At 33.1% G+C, this 23,411-nt stretch overlaps 1 protein-coding gene across 3 annotated transcripts in view; it reads left to right on the top strand.

Moving 5' to 3' along the window:
• Positions 1-17,588, top strand: part of LOC118193083 (COP9 signalosome complex subunit 5-like) — a 57,380-nt gene extending 39,792 nt beyond the window's left edge. For 2 of the 3 annotated variants that reach the window (XM_035364121.2, XM_035364120.2), the window contains exons 4-6: positions 5,349-5,414; positions 9,941-10,144; positions 17,186-17,588. In XM_035364121.2, the coding sequence (XP_035220012.1) occupies positions 5,349-5,414; positions 9,941-10,144; positions 17,186-17,419 (504 nt within the window). In that variant the 3' untranslated portion in view covers positions 17,420-17,588. The remainder of the gene's footprint in view (positions 1-5,348; positions 5,415-9,940; positions 10,145-17,185) is intronic. The other variant, XM_035364122.2, reaches the window with a different exon arrangement.
• Positions 17,589-23,411: the final 5,823 nt, after the last annotated feature.

The raw sequence follows: 23,411 nt of genomic DNA on the forward strand, positions 1-23,411 counted from the left end.
GCTCCCACACCCTGGTGCCATGCGTTTGTATGATATGACACTGGATAACACACTGTAGGAACAGATGTTTCCCCTCTGTAATGTCTGACGCATACTTTTCTATCACTTTACTATATATTCTAGTGAGATTCATCAGAAAAAACAACTTGTTGCCACAGGGATGCATTCTGCATTCTGTGTTGCTGTGTCCGTTGAAGTCGGAGGCATCTATATGATTCAGTGCTGGGAATCCTGCGTAAAGGAACTCTTGCGTGCAGTTCATGCTGCATCAGACAACAACAAACTGTGGAACTAGACAATACACCTGTAACCGTGCTCCATCATTGTGCTAACTCTCAAGAGGATGCTATACAATCCGTCACAACCATGTGGGATGAGGTGTCTTTCGTCCCTTGCCTTTTAGCTATTGCATGCCCCACATCCAGGATTTTGCCTTGTTTTGCTCTACTCTGCCCATTTCTTCCAAATATGTATTTCCGAAAGAATTGGAAAGAAGTTACAAAATAGTCATTGTCTTCAATACCTCGTGCTATTATTCTGTGTTTTATGATGTCATGTAATTTAACACTTCTAAAGCTGTTGAAGAATCTTTTGTGTTTCTTCAGTTGGCCTTCTTTTCCATATCAAAATGTCGCTGTAAAACAAAGCAAAGTAACTCCAAGAAATTTAATAGAAATGCGGAATATTCCAAAGCGACACAAGGTCCTATTTACGGTTTCTAAATGTGGTTTTTGTGAATTCTGAAGGTGCAGTAATGAAAAGAAAAGATAAGGAAAACCAGATCCTTAATATATACCTTTGAAAGAGATGTCTTCAGCGGCATTAAGCTTAAGCGTTCACTCCACCCTGGAATGCTATGGCCTATATAATGGTCATCCTGGCTAGAAACACTTAAATAATTTTTAAGAAATTTGCCATCAGTAACAGGTTTTGATCTTTTTGCAGTGTTGTGCATGAGAGTAAAACTTGAATGAACTGTGCTTCATTGGGTTTATTTTCTTCCGTAAAAATATCCTGTTACTTGTAACCCAAAGTTTAATGTGTGTAACATTCACATACATAAGTGTAACATTTTCCCCTCAATTTGCCATTTTTTTTAATGATTAGCACATTAGTTAGTATTCATCTGTATAGCAACGGGAACCATGTAGCTGCAAATCCAGCTAACAAACTAGAGACTGACTCATGCAGATATCAAAAGTACAAACTCATTAAGAGGGAAAAAATGGAAATGCCAAAATACTGGAGTTCCTCAACTGTCAGCTCACAAGCTAAATTTATTGATTGTACTGATGTCCCACCTTAACCCAGTCACATGGCCTGGCATAGATCATATAAACTCTAATCTATTCATTCTATTTCTTTTTCATTCATTAGCACTCCCACATATATACATTCAGTCTCTACTGTCACTAATGTTCTTTATATTTTAAATTGTCATTTCCTGAGATGCAGTGATTAATATCCTCCCCCCCCCCGTTTTAGCTTATGTGCATATGCCAAAGTGCCGTTACTTGTGTTGTACTTGGCTGTAATGCATGCTTTTTGTATTAGCACCAAATACATAATTGAAGTTATTTTCGGGCTGTCTAAAATTTCTCCTGGGGCCACCTGTTTGAGACCTCTGTTGCAGATCACACTATTGATTTTATAATATTGCAGTCTTTAAATCACAAGAAAAAAACAGGATTTTCAGTAATTACTTGTATAGTTTTGTCTTAAGCATTTTAAAAAAGATTTCATTATGTTTTATGTAATTTCTTGATGCATTTCATATATTCAAAAGTATATAGGTCAGGTGACTTATAAGATGTATGGAATATGGTTTAAAAACTCATCTTCAAAATCCAAACAATAATCTTTAGCAACAGGCTAAGGATTGCTCTCATGTGAAGAAGTCCCACTAATCTGCATATTTTAAGATGTTTAGAGATAGCTGTGAATTATACTGAGATTCAAAAAGTCATACTACTATCAATGAAAAACATTCATCCTAGCCTGGATGCTGTCATCTGTCATCAAAATTTAATATGCCTTTCTCTATGCTTTACTATGCATAGAAAATTTTCTCTCTTCATATTTTTTTTTCCAGTGACTCCTTTTTATGATGATCACTCATTGTTCTGAATCATTTTTTTATTCCAAATCACCTTAATTAACACGAGTATTTGGAAGGCTCTATACTAATTAGTAATTATATTTTGAGAAACACTTTCAGATGTAGCTACTTTAGGAAGATGGTTGTTATGATAGGTTTTTTTGCATATATTAAATTTACCTTTCTTTAGTGGAAAGTATTCCATCTAAGCCATGTCATATTAGATTTTAATTTTTTTTTAAATCTTTTCTAGCACATTCATTAAGCTTACAGTCCTTTAAATTGATCTAAAGGAAACATCAACTGGTGCCGTATCATGATAAATTAGAGAATTCAAAGATCTTGTGGTTTTGGTGTGAACATGTTTACCTGAAGTATATCAAAATACTTCAGACAGTACTGAGGTATTTGCTTTTTTAACTTGCTTGCGTAGTTTGCTATCAAATTTCTGTAGAGATCTTGTGCACCCAGATCCAGTTTTTTAAAATGTACTGATAAGATCTTGTGCTATGTAATTCGATAACCTTCATTAAAACAAGGTAAAGAATCTCTTCTCTAAGTAGGTAAAAAAGCTGTCATATTTTTCCTTGTAGTTTTTGCATTAGTGGGGAGAACTTAACTTTTCTGATTTTGGCTGTAGTTCCACAAAAAATCAACTGGGAGACACGAAATTCATAATACGGAGACACAATATAGTGCTTAAAGGATGAAATTTAAATTGAAAAATTTTGCATGAATTTTAACTTATGGTACCTTAGAACATAAAATTGAGACTTAAAAAAATCTGGAGCTAAATCCTGAATTTTGGGAGCCAGTATATATTTTTATTCCAGTGCCCCTCTAAGACATTTTTTCCTAGGTAGCTGCCAATTGTTAATTTTTATTTTTAAAATTAATTTTGCTTACTTTTGATGCATGTCTATGGCGATGGGTGCTTGAATATAGTTATGTAAGTCTGTAGACAAAAACTTTTTAAAATTTTGCTAGAAATTTAATTTTAAAAATACAATTTATGTTTTTATGAACTTTGATGATGCAACCCAGCTGAACATATTGATGTAAAATATGCTTTTGAAAGGTCAGAAGCTTTTTGGTAAAAGGCTTTTGAACTTGATTTAAATTCAATACAGTACAAAACCCGAGATCCGGACGTCCAACATCCGGAATAATCTAAAATCTGGACCTTAAAGCCACCAACAAAATTTTTTTGGGGAATTTTTATTTGTGCTTTATGCATGCGCATTTGGTTGTTTTTCCCTGTAAGAAAACATGAAGAATTCCGATTCTTAATTTCACTTCGCCACTAAATAAAATACCTCGTTATTAAAGAAACAGTCATTTTTAGCATAAATTTGTGTGATCAATAATTTGGCTCCTTAGCTGCAAATCTGCTTGGCATACATCTCAAACAGAAACATCATTGATTTTACAACTGCTAATATTTTATATATCTGACACCAACCTGGCGAATCATTATTTATTATATTTAGAGATGGAAATTGAGGGATGAAAGGCTCAGTCGACCTTGCCCAGCCCTGGGTTTGAACCCCGGACCTGTGGTGCTGCAGCGCGACGCGCTACCCACTGCGCCACCGGACCTCAGTTCTCCTTTTATAAAGCTAAAATTTTATTCAAATTTTTATATTACTAAAATATTAATATTCAGAGCAATTTTTTTTTAAATTTAGCAATAATGGCGCTTTTACCTGAGTTGTGTTTTTTCAGGTGGAGGGGGAAGTACGGTGCCCAAAAAAGCGTACTTTAGCACATTAGCTGTAGAAAAATTAGTCATTAAATTTTTTACCTGTGTGAATCTTTATTTTTGGAGTCATTTTCGCATGATTTAATTGAACCAAATTAAAATGCATAATCAGAATTTAAGTAAATAATGTCTGCACATCTTTTTCTTTGGATCATCCTCCCTTTCATGTTTCATTGGTTTCTATTTTTTACTTCTGGACTACTTTTGCAAAAATTTCTTTTAAACACATTATTTAACATCCTTATTTGTTTCTGAAATGACACCAGGAAACTAATATTTAATATACCCATAATAGACAACAATTCTCTAGCACTCAAGTCAATGTTTAGATGGTTAAATTAGGTAAATAGGTTTTATGAATATCGCAAAACACATGAAAGCTATCTGCCTAAAAGGTGGGATGCTTTTGTAGAGGACTTTCTAAGGAAAACTGGCTGCTATTTACATTATACATCGAGGGAATGCATAAAAAACACTCATTCAGCTTGTTTCTATGTGTTCAAATTTGTGTCAAAACAACCAGTATTCAGATGCCTAAACCACTTGGCCAGTTATTTACTCTCAGTTATTTAAGTGGCTCAGTAACCAATGTGGAATAAATGAAGAATCTTCCCATTAAATTACACAAAATGTTTCTTCCTTGACTAATCTAAAATAATTTTGCTGCTAGAACTATCATCTAGAGAAATTTCACATCTGTAGGAATCATTTATAGAAGATTCACAAGTTTGGAACTCCAAATCTGAATAATCCTCATTAGTGTTATCACTTGGTTATGCAAACATAAAAAAAGCACTCTCACAGTTGCTAAGAGACAGCTTTGGTATCTGTTAGAAACAAATGTTGGATTAGCTTTTATGTTCTTTAAATTGCTTGGAATCCATAAAGTGACAGAATACTTTGATGATTCTCTAGGAAGCCATTGAATGCTCTAAAGGTGGTCAGTGATACTGCAGAAAGAGGAATCACTCTATTAAAAAAGTTTAACGAATCAGTCAGCGATGAACAACAAAAACAATTCTTATTGAATGTAGTCAAACATCACAGAAAAGTTTTTAACCAAGCAAACAAATGAAGGGATTGCAAAGTTGATTAATTTAACAAGTTTTACCTATTAAACTTAGTGTAAAGTTTTAACATTATTTTTTCTAATTCTCCTAATAAAAGTAATTAACATAAAAAAACATAAAAAAATCATAATTTTTGCCTACTTTTATAAAACATCAAAGTGCAACCTCTAAATATTATCTATTCTTGAAATTTGGCATACATATCTTTTACATCACTGAGACTCGGGGAGTAAGCAAAGTCTGCAAACACTCTATTATGTGCATATGTTGCTATTATTTCGTGATAAGCATGTATTGATTTTTTATTTATTTAACCTCGTATAGTATAGTAGGACTAGTATTAATAGATTTAAGACTTTGAATTTAACCATAAGTTGTGATTGTACAAATGCTCTATATATTCTTTTTTTTTTAACAGGTGGATCCTGTCAGAACCATAGCAACAAATAGAGTACATTTGGGAGCCTTCCGAACTCTTCCTGTGGTAAGATTTTTCAAATGTACAGTGGATGGACAAAAATATGGAAATACCTTGTGAAATGCATGTTTGAAAAGAAAGATTGATTTAATGAAATATGTAGGTGGCGCTGGCATTTTTGACTACTGACGCCACCTATACAACTTCGTAAATGTGCTAAACAGTTCAGTTGTTGTCGGAGTACTGTTATGTGAGGTTGTCATTGCATTATGTCAGAATTAACAGACTTCGAACGTGGGCAAATTGTTGGAGCACGTATGGTAGGTGCTTCTGTAAGCAAGGTAGCGGAGGTGTTTAGTGTTTCAAGAGGTTCTGTATTGAAGATTTATTCCGCATATTTGAAAAGCGGAGAAACATCATCTGCTAAATCACAGCGCGGGCGAAAGTGTGTCCTGAGTGATCGTGACAGACGATCATTAAGGGCAATTAAGACGAAAAATAAGAAGACCACAGCTGCAAAAGTTACTGCTGAAATGAATGTTGTGTTACCGAACCGTGTGAGTACCAAAACACTTAGAAGGGAGCTTCATAAACAGGGAATTGCTGGCCGTGCTGCAATTGAGAAGCCACTCATCAGTGATGCTAATGCCCGTAACAGGAAAAGGTGGTGTTTAAGTCATAAAGCCTGGACTATAGAGCAGTGGAAGCGAGTAATATGGTCTGACGAGTCTTCTTTCACATTGTTTTCCACTTCTGGCCGAGTTTACGTCTGGAGAACGCCATCTCAAGCCTATAATACAGACTGCTTGTTGCCAAGAGTGAAAGATGGCGGGGGTTCTGTTATGGTTTGGGCAGCCATATCGTGGTTCTTTGCTAGCCCCATGATAACTGTGTCAGGGCACATGACTGCCAAGACTTATGTGAACATTTTGGCCGATCAAGTTCATCCCATGGTACAAACTTTGTTCCCCGATGGTGATGGTGTCTTCCAAGACGACAAAGCCTCTGTTCACACAGCTCACATTGTCCAGGACTGGTTTTCTGAGCACGAAGATGAGTTGTCCCATCTCCCCTGGCCACCACAGTCACCAGACCTGAATATTATCGAACCTTTGTGGTCTACATTGGAACGGAAAGTACGTTCTCGTTATCCACCGCCAACATCGTTATCTGAACTTGCCACCGTTTTGCAGGAAGAATGGTATAATATTCCCTTGGCAAACATACAGGAACTGTATTTATCCATTCTGAGAAGACTGCAAGCTGTTTTGGATGCCAACGGGTTTCCTACACCATATTAAGCAAAGAAACATGTTTTTTTAAAGGTGTTTCCATATTTTTGTCCAACCCCTGTATCATTCTCTGAAATCATATGAGCATGTCAAATTTCTCCCCTATTTAAACGAAAAATGAAACACTTCATGCAAGAACATCATCATGGGCTGTATCACTAATTTATTTTTCATACAGGGAGCCGAATAATTCACATCTCTCAGCAACATCTCAGAACACACTAAAAAATAAAGTAGCCATGGGGCTGTGCTACAAAACAAGCATCGGCGTGATCGTGTAGTGCATTTAAAACACAAAAATATTACCCTTTTTCGCAGATGGCACTTCTGGCTTCAACATACGTCTAGACCTTGAATGTTACAAACATTCAGTAATAAATTTACAAACACAAGCTATATCAAATACAATGCTATAACGTTAAATTATATCAATTGCAAACACTCGGAGACAATACAATGGTGATTATACAGTAATACTCAAAACATGTACCGTATTTGACGGCATGTAAGACGCACTTTTTTTCCTAAATTTTTTATCTCAAAAAAATTACCTGCATCTTATACAGGAAGGACATAGGTTAACTTTCAATACTGAATGCTATTTTTAGCCCGGATAAAGGTCTAGGCACACATAACTTTTTCTACATCTACAGGTGTGTGGCCGTCTAAGTAAGGGTGCGTCTTATATTATTATTATATATATATAATTTGACAAAAATATTCGCAACAATAATCTTAGCAGAACTGCATAGTAGTTTTTCAGGCCTTATGAGGTTTTGAAATTCTACACATATATCAAAGATGAAGTAGACACCACATTTTTTCAGGTCAGGAAATGAATGAATGCTTGAATTGCTTTTCTCATCAACAGTGGGGTGAAGTCAGGCTTGCTGAAAATTGCATTGTCTCTAATAACATCAAGAAGGGGATGATTTGGTCATCGAATGATTGATATGACATTAGTAAATTTTTAAATAAAAGCTGGGTGCAACGTAATCTGTCATTTCACACATTTGTTTCATTCAGTTCTCTTTGTTGGAGAAAAATTATATTTCATAGCGTTAATTTTTACGATATGATGTCTTGAAATGATGGAACTGTAATCTGCAGCAGATGCATACACTTTCCACTGTATCCAGTGTCCACAGTTTAGGCTGGCCGGTATTGTAGACGCATCTGGGTGCATAGAGCTTTCACGTCAGTTTTGGACTGTTTTGGAATATGCTGCGGCAAGCATATAAGCAAGCACTGGTGGCTCGATTCAGTCTATCGGCTCCTAATCTAAACCTAGTAAAATTCGGTTCAGCGCTTCATATAAACAAATGATATAAGTTAGTTCATGTAGTATTGGTATTGTTATATTACTACTTGTTTAATGTCTTTGATAGTTTTATTATTTTTGCTCTTGTATCTTTGGTGATGAACTGATTTTTGAACAGCTATAAACATAATAAGGAAGCATGACTCGTAAAGGAAGCGTGACTGTTAAGAAATGCGAATATTGTGAATATGATGATGGTTATTTAGAGTTTGGTTTTATGTCAACAGAAATGAATGGTGAAAGTTATGGTAAAGACATGAAAGTTTGAGAATGAACCATGAAAGTTTTGAGAGCAGAGTATATGCTTTCAAGCAAAGTGCAATTTAGAAGCTTATCATCATTGCATGGTTTCAAACCTCGTGATATTTTTGGCTAAAAGTTAAAAAAACTGAAACCACAACAAGAAAAAAAAAATTTTAAGACTGCTTCAATACCAAACAGTGCTTCGCTAGTATTTTACGAGGTGGTTTATAGAATTGCGAAATGTATTATGCTTCATGCCATCAAAGAAGAACTTATTCTACCGGTTGCTGTAGATCTCGTGAGCCTGCTGGGAAGCTGCATTTTAAAGTACCCTTTTCCAGTAGCACATTTGAAGATCACAACATATGGAGGAGGACATCAATGATCTATTATTTGAAAACAATCAAAGGAGTGGAATTTGGGTTGCAGCTAGATGAGGCTATGGACAATAATAAGGATGCTCATTTGATATGCTATGCACGGTTTATAAATTGTAATATTATTAAAGAAGACCTATTTTGTAAAAATATTACTTCAGGAGCAGAAGCTTAGGACCTGTTTGAGAGACTGATACATTCATATCTGAAAATAATTCGAATTAGTCTAATTTCGTTGGTATCTGTACTGATAGAGCTTGCTCGATGTGTGACTGCTATGGAGGATTACTGACACATATTCAAAGCAGATCACCGAATGCACTGTGGACCCATTGCATTATTCATAGAGAAGTGCTTGCGTCAAAGCATCTGAGTCAGGTGTTAGAATGTGTATCGAATGTGGTAAATTTTATAAACCTCTTCCATTGAAAGCATGGTTCTTAAAAAACTGTGTGAGGATATGGGAGCTGAGGGCACATTGGTGCTCTTGTGATAATGTTTTATCATGTACCTTTGAATTGCAGCAAGAAACTTTTATTTCCTTAAGGATGAAGGATACAAAAGTGCAGAAGATTTTGCTGATGCCAATTTTTTAAGAAAACTCATATTTATGCAAGATATTTGGAAAGCTAAATTCCTTGATCTCTCTCAGCAGGGAGGAAACGTACACCATATTTTATGTATAATATTAACTCTTTTTTAATGAACTTTAAAATCCGAGTTGTGTTTCTATGTTCTAATCATAATCTATGATAAATTAACTATTTTTCCTCGTTTATTAATTCCTTTCACAACCAAAATAAGTTTTTCATTTATTACAAATTATTCATTATTATTTATTATAAATTTTCATTCTGAAATGGTATCAAAATATACTTGAGCATTTTGTTTATTGAATTAAATCAGAATTAATACACATTATTAAATACCGTATTTGATGGCATATAAGACACCCTTATTTAGATGGCCACACACACACACACACACACACACACACAAAGTTTCAATAGCATGGTTTCTTTTAGTTCTCACGTTTCGTAAAAGCCAAATAAACAATTATTGAATGCAATTACCTTCATGTATAAGACTGTGTCCTTCACGTACAAGACGCAGGTAACTTTTTTGAGACCAAATTTAGGAAAAAAAGTGCGTCTTATATGCCGTCAAATTCGGTAGCTGTTAATTTTTGTATAATTAAGTTGGTGCTTATTTTAAAATGTGCAAGTCAAGAATACTTAAAATTTCCATATATGTCATTTATTTGAATAAACAGAGCTGTCTATGATATTTATATTTTGTAGATTTATTTTATTTCTTTAAAAACTATTCAGTGCATTAGATATTTTCCTTTACTTCTAGGAAATTATAGCTTCTCTGAAAGAAGAAATTTCTCCTGAATACCAGTCAATTCCTTTAGAGAAAATTGAAGATTTTGGAGCTTATGCTAATGCATACTATTCATTAAAAGTATCATATTTTCAGTCAGAATTGGATTCCAAGTTAATTGGAGCTATGTCAACCGAGTCAGCTTCTAACACTCTTAAATCGCCAAGTATTTTTACGGTTAGTTTTTAATTATAATGAACAGTACTTACATTAGTACAATAATCTTGTCCCCATTTTAATGCAAATCGCCAAATTTTCAGAATGTGCCAAACTCTGGCAACCATATTCATAACAGTCCTTCAGTCAAGCAATGGGGCCATTTTTGTAGTCGTTCTTTTTTGCTGCACTTGAAATTGAAATGTTTTTTAATAAACAAATCATGGTATTTTTTTGTCTTAAATGTAGCTTTAAAATATGAGCTTTTGAAATTTGCCAGCAATGGAAGAAACAGGTAAAATGTCTGAAAGAATGCAAATTGCTGAAAATCCTCTGAAGAGAACAATGAGAAAACAAGTTTCCTCAATACCCGCTGTTGATGATGAATTGCACAAAGCTGAATTGCCATGATTTTCTGATTTTTTTTTTAACTGAAAACAGATCACTGTGTACTTTAGAAGAAGAATAACGTAAAAAAATTACGAAAAGATTTGAAAAAGAATTTGAATGTTTTATTTTTTAATGTATTACATAATCCTTATTTAATAATTTGAAATTAATTTCTCAATTGTATTTTAAACTGCTAAAGTATGTTTTCTTTTCATATGTTGATAATGTTTACTGACCTACGATAAATATCGGTTTTGCTATTCTCTTTAAGAAAAGGTCCGAAAACCACCAACTTGCATCCAATAGATAACTTTTACCTTTTCATCTGTAGAATATCGCCAAATTGCGTCAAAGTGATTGCATTAATGCATGAGTACCTAATGAACTATTTTCAGGTATTATATGCTAAATAGCTATGTATGTATAGCTAATTCTTTTAATATTGTAAATCAATCAAGTAATTATGTAGGGATGTATATAAAAAGACCTTTAACACTGGAACTATCTTCCCTTCCTAAATAATTTTTTCCTGTTTCTTGGAAGTATTAAGATGTTAAGCATTGGAGACTATTTTTCAACATTTTAATCTTGGAAGTACATGTACGTGTTACAGAATTTCCTGCCATTAATTTTTCTATGTACACTACATTTCTATGTACATACATATAAAATAAGAGTATCAAATTAAGAAAAGATTTTCAATTATCATTTTCTAAGAATTTTGAGAAAACACAATTTTCCCCCCATTATTTTGATAAAATATTTTCATTGAATATGTTAACATATGATGACATAAAATGCTTTTCAATAACTAATCTGTAATTGATGTCACAGAAAAGTATTTATGAGGCAGTGCAGTACTTCACCGTAACAGTCACATGATAACATACGATCTTGTAGAGAGCATTTATGTGGTTACCTAGACATGATCTTAGCATGTCTGTTTGGCCAGTGTGTAATGCCAAAGTTGTATGGTGCTGAATACCTGTAATTCTCTGATTCTTTTAAGGCAAAACAGGTCACTGTGTATATGGGGAAGACACAAAAAAAGAAGATACAAAAAAAAGCACATGTGTGTTTTGGAAGGCACCCAATGCCAAAGTTTTGCAGTTCCTTGATTTTTTTACTGAAAACAGATCACTGTGTATGTGGGAAGAACAGCAGTGTAAAAAAAGATTCCTTGAAAAGGGTAAATGTATTACTGATGTTTCTTGCATTTTCAAATTTATTAATTGATTGCTCTAGTATGGAATTCTTAATGCAGCACCATTATGAAAGTGGATGTTGCCTGTCATACCATTAACTTAGTGAAACATTAGCCAGTAGTGAGTTTGCAAATGCTATCCTTAGTCATCACTGAATTGCCAACTTTGCAGTAAGGTTGTGGATAATCAGAAAGTGCCAAAAGTTTTTATATATGCACTTCATTAAAAGCTATTTTATTAGACTGAATTATTCAGTTAGAGCATAGCTAGCCTTTGACAGTTGCAAGATGAAGCATTTCTTTCTTCCCAAGAATGCATGATGTCTGTCAGTCAATTTGTTAAGAGGGTTTTCTGTAGCTAATGCCAGTGTTTACACTGAACTGAAATTTCAATAAAGTTATCCTCTTCACCTAGTGTGCTACTAATTTCCTTAACATATACTAGCCTGCTTTATATACCTTTATCATACTTCAGACATAATCATTTGTAATATGAGGCATGTTTCATAATAAGAATGCTCACCACCAGCTAAGTGGTAACGTTACTGTACACTAATAGTTCCACCCAAGTTGCAACCCTGCAAATAAGCAGGCTGCTTGAGAGTTTTCATGGTTTTCCTCGTGAGTCATTTTAAATATGAGCTAGTTTTACTTGGAAAGCCTCCATGAAGGCACCCTTTCTCTTAGAGTCTAAGACTTAGACAATTAGCCCTAGTATGCTTTACCATAGTTTAACTATTGTAGTCCTAAAGAAAGGGCCAACGAGAAATAAAAACCAGGCTCACCATTAACCTGTTAGGTCATTCTTATGCAACTGCTGAGTGGCTATTTCAATTATTGTACTTCTGTGGTTTTGTTTTACTGCTTATTGTAATGAATTAATAATGGGCACAAGCATAAAAACAGCTGCTTTGTTGTTCAGTAATTGAGTAGGTCTTAATGCTGCTGAAATTTACTGTGAATTGTGTCAAATTTATGGGACTGTATTAATAAATTGGCTAATATTAATACAATGGCAATGTGAAGTTTAGGGAATGTCAGTCATGTGATTGGAATGAAATAAATGAGAAGCCATAGTGAAACAGATGAATGCAAAAATTTGAAAATCATGCTATTTTCGATTAGTGATATTACCGTGCAGTCCCAAGAAATTTCATGAAGGAGAGAAGTGTAATTGAAAATTTAAAGCTAGTATAAATGTTGACTGATGAGCACAGAGACCGAAGAATAACAACTACACGTAAAGTTTTGGATACCACGAGAGATGAAAAAAGAGTGATTTTCCTGTGTGATTGATGAAGTAATGAAGCATAGTACTGCAGCAACTAGTTAAGGAACTAATCTACCCAGTTCTCATAGAGTGTATGCTATATTACTCTTTTTGCATTGTAAAACAATCATATTTTGAAAAACTTGCATTAACCTGTTCATGTAAAACAGCTCTTACTGGTTAATTAGTGCAGAATAACACCATTCCAAATATATTTAATCCTCAGACACCTTTACAGTAACTGCCACTCCCTATCGCTGATTGTTTTTAAAATATCTACTCGATTGTTTTTAAAATATCTACTTTTTGTCAGTAGCCATTGAAGTGCAGGCATATGTCTTGGTACAGAAATAGAATTTCTGTCTTGGTACAGAAATAGAATTTCTAAAAAGTTACAGTCAGCTTCGCTTATAGTGCAGATTCATATAGTTTGTTCACTAAAATCAGAGTATTCTCTTAACCTTCATTTTAAAAATTGAATCGAACATTGAGTGAGAAAGTAATATACTTGAGAAATAATATGTATTTATGTATGTTCATTACATTAAGTAAACAAAATCAATTTTAAATTACCCTCAATTAGCATGAAAATAATATTAAGTGCTGCTGTTTTCTCCCAGTGCTTTTAATCAATGCATTCTAGATGTCATTTTCTAGTTTATTTTTTACACTTGATTTGATATTTTCCATGCAATTTTGGTGCAGTATTGATATCATGTAATACATGTTTTTGCTATTTGAAAAGTTGAGCTTCAGGGAACTTGCACCAGTGTATCAAAGCAGGTTCAGAAGAGGCACATCATTCTTTTCAAATTCCACATATTGAGTATCCAAACCAGCCTTCTTGAGAGAGTTCTATATGGTGTCCATTCACACACTCCTGTATATTTTATTAGCAGACTAATAGTATTTGGAAAATTTTATTGATATGGTATGTTTTGATTCCAAAGTATGGATTAAATGAAAGAATTACTCTATTTAAGCTGCAGATTACACCTTCATACATGAGGTAAGAGATTGGCATGTTGTTTTTATAGGCTGGAACACCAACTTAACATTGTAGACGTTTTCAATACAAGGATTAACAAGGCATTTGTGCATCTAAAGTAGCATTTTTCTTTCTATTATTCACAGTTATTAAACCTGCTACCAGATTTTTGTTAAAAAGTGGATTGTGTTATTTAGGTTTTGCTGAACTGATAATTCAGCAAAGCTTTTAAAATATCTGTTTATTATTTGATAAACATAATAAACAGATATTTTAAAATTTGACATTTATTAGCAGTTTCTACATCTCTATGTGTATGTTAGCCTATATATTTTAGCATATATCCACAGTATTATTCAGGTTATTTTCCTTTTGTAGCCATGCAGTTTCTCTACTTTAAATTTCTGTGTTTTGTCCAACATTAATTCATAAACTAGTGTGGTCTCATCATCATTGAAGATGTGACCAGGTAAATGGCTGGTACAAATCCTTTGGTCATTTGACACTCAACGTCTGTGACATTATTTGTTTCACATGCATTTTCCTCCTGATAATATTTCTAACTGCAGTCCTTTCCTTCCATCTGCACAACCACTCTTTAACCCTTTCTGGCACGCTACCTATTAAAGTTGGAATTTCGGTAAAAAAAATGTAGGCAGTCTAATTAGGCCTAGAGGAGTACACAAGTAAAATTTTGTGAAGATAGCACTTATTGTTTTAATTCTGTGGATGTGCCTGAAGTGGGCACACTGATTGAATAGAGCTTTGAAAAGAGTCCTGAAACGAGCATTGCTGGGAAGCACGTAAAAGATTTTGCCTACGATTAAAAAACACTAGATTCTGAATACCATAGCATATTGAGCATTACCCAGGGTGTGCCACGAGGAGACCTGCTACTCTACACAGACCCTAAATAGCTCTTTTTTTGGTTATATGATGATTACATGCCTATGAATGGGGAAAAAAAGTAACTTGGGTATATGATATATAGTCTATTTTTTCATGGTGGTACTTTTCAAAGAAAGTGACACAACCTTTGAGCACAACCCAATATTGCATGTTTTGCACATGTACCGGGATCTGTATCAGATTCACTATCTGGAAGCAATTCGTGTAGCACTTTCAGTGCTTCAGAAATGGTCAGCCCTCTCCAATCTCTTTGGAAAATAATTAAAAATATGAAAAAATAAACTAATATTATATCTACAATTAGAAATTATAAACTATAAAATAAAATTAAATAAACATCTACAACTCAAAACTATGAAACGTAGTGCTAGCAAAACTTTGAACGAAAGCGAAAAAGAACTGCTCAAGTGAAAAACGAAACAGGTAACTGATAAAATTGCCATTGACCTTCACAAAAATCACCGCAACAATTTGTTAGTTGTTGATAACCAAACATCCCTTCAAAAAAAAAAAAAAAAAAAAGAGAGAGAGAGAGAAAGAGAAAAGAAAAACAAGAAATGAAACACAGATGTGGGCCCACCTTTCTGTTGTCAATGAACTGACCAATAAGATGCAGAGAAGAATACAGACTCTCCATTGTCCTATATATTATCGGTGAGCCCGCTCTGGGCACACCTGGGGTTGATTTTAGGCAAGATTTCAAGGTAAAAACTTAAAACTAATGTAAAATAAGATTAACACACAGCCAAAAAATAACATAAAAATTTCTTTTCAAACAATTCTTTTGTACCCTAAAAAAAATTTGGAAGATTTTGAAAAATGAAGGTCCTAAAAAACTAAACATGGCTAAAATATATGGACTGGTTTGTGTTGAGCTGCCATCTAGTATAAATAAAGAAGTTTCAGAGTAACCTATAGTAACTTATAAATCCTTTTTCATTCAATTTTTCTGTGCATACAGAAGGAAACTTTAAGGTGTGCCCAGTGGGCACACCGTGCCGCAAAGGGTTAAAGACACACTTTTGTAATCAAACAACTTTCATCCTTTAATGCATGTATAATGAATACATTGAATTAAAGTATTGTTTTCAGTACATTTTTTTAAGCTTTTACAAGATTTGCTTTGAAATTACTGCTTTTCTGCTTCCCTCCGTTTACAACCCTTTTTCGGGGCAGGGGGGTTACTGTAGCCAGCGTTCATTGTATTATAAATATATTAAAGTATATTCTTTATGCTAGGTCCAGTCCAGTGTAGCCAGTAGTTCACTATATAACTGAGTAGGCTGTACTTTTTTTGGTCTTCCCCTCGAACAAAAATGGATGTTTGTTGATAACAACACAAAACTATATATTATTCTTGCAGTTTTTTTGTCTAATGTTGAATTTTGCATAAAAATGTTAATACAGTACAAATTCCGTAATCCGGACGGATCTATAATCCAGACCTCAAAGCTACAAACTTTTTTTTCTATGCTTTATGCATGTTCATGCGTGTTGGGAGGATGTGTCTCCAGATATGTTAAAAAATGTTTGTCATAATTTATGACCAGCTACTATATTTCATGGTGAGGACGATGAAGATGATAGCCGCGAATTTGAAGGTTTTCGGACATCGCAAACTAAAGGTGAAATTTTCCAGCTTTTGGATTTGATAAAGAAATCTGGAGCAGCGGTAATAAATGAAGATGATATAACAGAAGTTTTTCATTGCGACGACAATGCCCCAATCATCAATCAATTAACGGACGGCGATATATGTAGTATCGTTCTAGATCCAGAAAATACTGCTTCCGATGGTGAAGAAAGTGACGGAGAGGTTATTGAAAACGAAAATATTTCGATTGACAAGTTAGTCGGTATTCTCAACACAGCAATTACAGGACTTGAACAGTGGAACTTTGTAACTGAACAAGAAATTATGTCTGTTTCTAGAATTAAAGAGAAAGTATTAGCACAAAAAATGAAGCAACTTAACCAACTTACATTGAAAGAAATGTTTAATAAAGTAAACAAATAAATATTAAGCTGCTTTTTTTTTTTTTGGAAATTTTGATTCCCATTAGATCATAATTGTTCTTTATTTCATAAATTACGGTCTCATATTTTTAATTTTATAATTTCTGCATGCCATCTTACCAGATGTAAATTGATGATCTATAATCCGGAAAAACACCTAATCCGGAATCGCCGAAGACCTGATGAGTCTGGATTACAGACTTTGTACTGTACTTGGTTAAGTTAAAAAATGTATAAAGATGCAATATTTAACTATATATCTTAATATTAATTATTTTTTTACAGTATCCTGGTTATACAACAGACCAAGTGTTAGACATAGTCAGAAAGCTAAAAACTTCAGAACAGCAAATCATTGATAATGATACTGATGTTAGGTATGATTACGAAAGAATGGAGCGAGACACTAATTTGGAAAAAGCAGCAAGAGATGGCTGCAAATTGATCACTGAAGTGATCAGAGGTATCATGACACAAATAATTAAAGACCGACTATTTAATCAAGTAAATCTCAAATAAATTGTATTTAAAACTGTTTTAAGACAGTTTAAGATTGTCTTTCAAATTTGTATTTTGAGCTTTTAAAACAGTCATTTTTGTATTGTGAGATTTTAAAACTCATTTTTATATTTTGAGTTTTTTTTTTTAACTTTTGTATTGTTTGCCAAATAAACTTTATAAAAATGTGCATTATAAAGTTTTATTTTAAAGTTTGCATATTTGTTTCATATTTGATCACAAATATTCGATAATGAACAATGTTGAGCGAGTAAATAATTTATAGTATATAATCCTCATATAATTATGTATTAAACAATCCTTATCATTAAAGCATTTTAAAAACTCTTTGCGTCAATTATTCCTTGTAGTCCACAAAAGAAAGGGGTGCTTTAATACTTTTCCACAAATATTAAATTTGTTACATTATATATAGAATTGTTTACAATTGATATACCTATTTTTAAAGGACCAAGGTGAAGTTCTCTTGTAGGGTGCAGCTGTGGCATGTATGTATATCAATGTAAGCATGAGTGAATTTCTTATACTTTGCTAAAGTTCTGTTCACAGTATGCTCAAAAATCGCAGCAACATTCTTAGCCACGTGCCATAACATTGAGACAATACTGAAAGAAGTGAGTATCTTATTCTACTCTTCTGGTAGCAATTATGGCTCACATACTGGAGCTATGGGTGTTCTCATTTATTTTTTCAGGATTCCTCATTTTCCTGGATAAGGGAAGTAATAGAAGTTTTTCATTGCGATGACAGTATCCCACTCATCAATCAACGGATGACGAAATCTGTAGTATGGTTCTAGATCCAGAAACTACCGCTACTGATAGTGAAGAAAGTAACATAGAGGTTATTGTAAAAGAAAAAAATTTCGATTCATAAGGTAGTCGGAATTCTTGACCCAGCAACTACAGGTTGTTTTCACTGAATCCTTAAATATTAGTGAAGTTTTTTTTTTTTTTTTTTTTTTTTTTTTTTTTTTTTTTTTTGTGTGTGTGTGTGTGTGTGTGTGTTCTTTCTCCATTATTTAGTATACGTATTTGGCAGTATTAACCCTGAACCTTTTAGTTTATCTATTAAGACTGACAACTTCTCTTGGTGTTCTTAATGTATTACTGCTCCCCTTATTTTGTGGCATAAAAGCCTACTTCACTTTATCCTCAACAGCTGAACTCAAAGTGATGATTCCATAATCATCTTTTACATTAGATACTTTTTCTTTTAAAATAGTTATCTGAGTTCTGCTATCTATCAGTTCATTCGATTAGCCTTCCATTCACATTAACAGTAATACATTTTAAGAGCTGGATGATCTTCAATGTTTGTACTGTTTACAATAATCTCCAGAGTTGCAAGAATTCTCTTTTGCTGTGACAGCTTTTGTTATCTTTTTGTGGAGTTGACAAAATCTTTTTTTGTTTTGTTAATTCTTTCCTCGCAGTTTTGAGCTAAATGACTTGATTTCCCACAGATGGAACACTCTTTTGTCCGACTGTATGTGCAAGTCTTCCAGCTATGCAGTCTATGTCCTTCTGTTTTGTGTGTAGCTCGACTCCTTACTGTATGGCACCCCTTTGGACTAAACTGGCTTTCTCGATGCATTTTTATGTAGACTTATGTCTTTTTATTTAATATTTCCATTAATTTGTCTGCTACAATTTAATTTATTTAAAGTTTCAAAATCTTCAACTTTTCTTAAGTTACAGATGTAATCTCATGTTGCTCTTAACCTTGAGGAAAACCGAATATGTGTTTTGTTTCTGAATCATTTAGCTATCTTAAGCATATATCTGCCATCAGTTCAGATTCTTCTAAGTATAATATATTTCATGCATTTATTCCGTTTTAACGTATGTTTACATCTTTGTTGCTTTTTTGTTCTAATATATTCAGTAATATTTTTTTCATTTGGTTGGGGGTGTTCATAATTTTGAAAGCTTTCTTTAGTGAGGTAAAGAATAAATTCCAGGCCTTCAGTTACTGCGTTATGAGAATCTTTAGGGTGTGAATATTTTTATATCTTCTAATGATAATTGTTGTTTTCGAATTGGAATTCCTGCTTGAATTGTTTGTACAGTCAAAAGTCGTTAATCCGGACTCGTCGGGACTTCGGCGATTCCGGATTATAGATCATCAGTTTAAATCTCATAAGATGGCATGCAGAAATTCTAAAATTAAAAATATGAAACTGTAATTTATGAAATAAAGAACAATTATGATCTAAAGAGTATCAAAATTTACAAAAAAAAAAAAAAAAAAAACTTAATATTTATTTGTTTACTTTATTAAACATTTCTCTCAATGTAAGTTGTTTAAGTTGCTTCATTTTATGTGATAATACTTTCTCTTTAATTCTATAAAAAGACATAATTTCTTGTTCAGTTACAAAGTTCCGCTGTTCAAGTCCCGTTAATTGCTGTGCCGAGAATACCAACTAACTTGTCAATCGAAATTTTTTCGTTTTCACTAACCTCTCTGTCACATTCTTCATGTCTTTATCCATATTTTGCAGCAATTCCACTTTTTGTTTGTTGGACATCGAAACATACTTTCGTTTTGTAGATCCTTTGGAAGTTCCAGCATCGGAAATTCTATTTGACATAATCGAAAGTTCAAGTTTACTTTTATAAAATTGCTCTAACAGTCTGCAAAAAATAATAAGCGGGATCCAATTCGAAGATTATGGAACAACGCAATCATTAACATTAACTGAAATAGATTAGATAATTTTAGCATACACCGTCCGTTATGCATTAAACGCGCAGGCGAAAACGTATTCTGCACTTGCACACACGCATATGCGCAGTAGTCAAGGTCTTACGCGCAGGCGTAAAACACCTGTGCGCATGTGCCAATGCGGCGCATGCGCAGAAAGTTGTTAGCTTTGAGATCCGGATTATAGATCATTCCGGATTGTGGGTGTCCGAATTAACGACTTTTGACTGTACTTTGGACATGAGCTAGTTTAGTCGATTCTCATATTGTAATCTTTAATTTTTTCTAGTTCAAGAACCTTTCTGAAATTATGCTTCTCAAAATTTTATCCGGATCATTCTAACATTCTGAATTTTGCAAAATAAGTCGTCTTAGATCTGCTACTGTCAAGTTAGCAGGAACAGTTTGGACAATTCTTCTAATGACGTACATTAAATATTTTCTGATTCCATTTATCAGGAGCTTTGTTTTCTTATCCTGGTGCAAAATAGTCTGATAATAACTGGAACCTGTCTACCTTTCTTAACCCTTAAATGGATGTAGTTGCCATTTGGCGACATACTCATATTTAGTCACGTAAATCAAATCAAAACACAAATTTTAGCTTACTGCATAGTGTAACCAATTGGATACGTACTGTTTCACATGTAGATTTGAAAGTTTTTGTGTAACACTAACAATGTAACAGTCATTATTATGAGTTGATGGGTAGGCTGTGGACATAATTTGAGTTTATGAATTCTTGATTTTGGGTTTGTTGCTATTTTGATGTATTCAATGTTTTAAAATTGTTTGAGCATAAGGTATGTATTATTACATAAAATTGTTATTACAAATTTGCTTATCATATTTTGCTTGCATAATGCAGCTATTGAGCAACAATATTTTTGAAACATTGGAATAGAAACTTAAGTTTTTGATTTTTCCTATTTTATTTGATATCAATTCTAATGTAATTTTGACTTAAATTTAAAAAAAATAATTATTCATTCATTTAAGCATTCATAATTCTGATGTATAAAAATTATTTAATTCTTTTTTAATCAGAAACAGTTTTCAAACTTTGGCATAAATACACTGTTGTGACTGATTAACAAGGATTTTAGGTAAAGCTCAACACATTTTTTCTTGATTATGAAATCTGAAAAGAGATTTGAGAGCAGATGTAGCGAGAAAATGCAAGCTTGAGGAAAAAAGTAAAAAGTAGAAAAATCTTTTTTTAGGCCATCATACTAATCATAGAAAATAATAATAATTATTTAGGAATCTGAAAACTGATGCTGGTTATCTTGAAAATTTAGCATTTAGAAATTTAGTTGGATCACTTTCCCATTAAAAGAGTATTTTAGAAGGAGAGGAGCATTGTATTTGGCATAAACTGGTTAATTACTAATTGTTGCATTAAATCTCCTTTCGATTTCAGTTATACTAGTAAACATAGCAACTGTATAAAAAGTTGCTTTTTTATTAAGGAAATAGTGTAAGTTTAAATCATGATAACACCCTGAATTTCATTTTATAATAAAATTTAAAAAATATTTATCCATCCTTTTTTTTTTTCCTGCTGATAGAATTTTTTGAGTAAGTACAATTTCTTGAAATTTTAAAAATGCTAATAGAATTTTTTAAGTACAATTTCTTGAAATTTTAAAAAATGCATTCAAGCATCTCTTTTGCACATCACAGATTTTTAAACTTGGCTTTTTTTTTTTTTTTTTTTTTTTTCCCTCCTCCTCATTGGTTAAGATATCCCAGAGAAGAGGTTTATAAAGTTAAAGCTTCACTTGGTTTACGTGTGTTTTGTTTTAGCATATTACACTGACATTAATTTGCAATAAAGACACATTTCACTTCATAGTTTCAATACCGTAACAGCAAGAAAATATTTGTAATTTCTAATGCGTAACATACAAGTGCATAGTTAAATGATGAATCATTTATTATTTATTTTGTTGTGCATGGTTTCCTTGTCTTAAAAGATTTCTATTCAAAAATGAGCCAACGGAAAGCTCAGAGTGCCTTAATTCTTGTACATGTCACTATAATTCATCCATATAAATTAAATATGTTACTAGAGAAAATTTTTTAATGTAATTAAAAACTTGAGAAAAAATTCACGTAAAATGTGTATCTGAATTCGTACTACATATCATCTTTATAACATTCTGCCAAATTAATCTTTCTTAAATTATGGACATTTTCTAAATTGCATTAGGAAATAACAAATGTAGTGAATCAGAACAATCAGCTTTAAAATTATACAAAATTCTATCTTAGAATGACAGTCATTTAAAGACATTTTTTACTTGTTCTGAAAGAATCTGCCAAAGGTCCCCTCCCTATTTTGTCGTCATAAACTGTTTTTATAAATTAATATATACAGTTAATTCGGACACCCATAATCCGGACCTCAAAGCTACAAACTTTCTGCGCATGCGTCGCGTTCACGCATGCTCGTAAGACCTTTATGGCTGCGCATATGCGTGTGCACATGCACGTTTAATGTATAACGGATGGTATAAGCTAAGATTGTCTATTTCAGTTAATGTTGCAGGTTGCGTTGTTCTTTAATCTTCAAAATGGATCCGGCTTATTATTTTTTGCAGACTGTTGGAGCAATTTTATAAAAGTAAGCTTGAATTTTTGATTGTGTCAAATAGAATTTCCGATGCTGGAGCTCCCAAAGGATCTACAAAGCGAAAGTATGTTTCGATGTCCATCAAACAAAAAGTGGAATTGCGGCAAAAAATGGATAAAGGCATATCCTTTGTTTCTCTAACCATTCCGAAATCTGTTTATCAATTTCACGTTGCTCTGCGGCGGGGGGGAGGGGAAACGCCACGGCTTGCAATGAATTGGAAGTTGATCTGTCAGCACTTTCCTTATCTTCAGGGCAGATGTTTTTATTTTATTTTATTTGGCTTATAATTCCTTACTAAATGTAGTATTTCATCTCGATGTACTCCCTCTTTGATATGATTAAGTCAAATTCCTCGTCATTATAATTCGCTTCTGATAGTGAAGAAAGTGACACAGAGGTTATTGAATTCGATTGACAAATTAGTCGGTATTCTCGACACAGCAATTATAGGACTTGAACAGCGGAACTTTGTAACTGAACAAGAAATTATGTCTGTTTATAGAATTAAAGAGAAAATATTATCACAAAACGAAGCAACTTAAACAACTTACATTGAAAGAAATGTTTAATAAAGTAAACAAATAAATATTAAGCTTTTTTTTTTTGTAAATTTTGATACCCTTTAGATCATAATTGTTCTTT

This window comes from Stegodyphus dumicola, chromosome X2 (genome assembly GCF_044657685.1).
Source record: "Stegodyphus dumicola isolate Sdum_Otavi_A_Nest chromosome X2, ASM4465768v1".
Lineage (NCBI taxonomy): Eukaryota > Metazoa > Arthropoda > Arachnida > Araneae > Eresidae > Stegodyphus > Stegodyphus dumicola.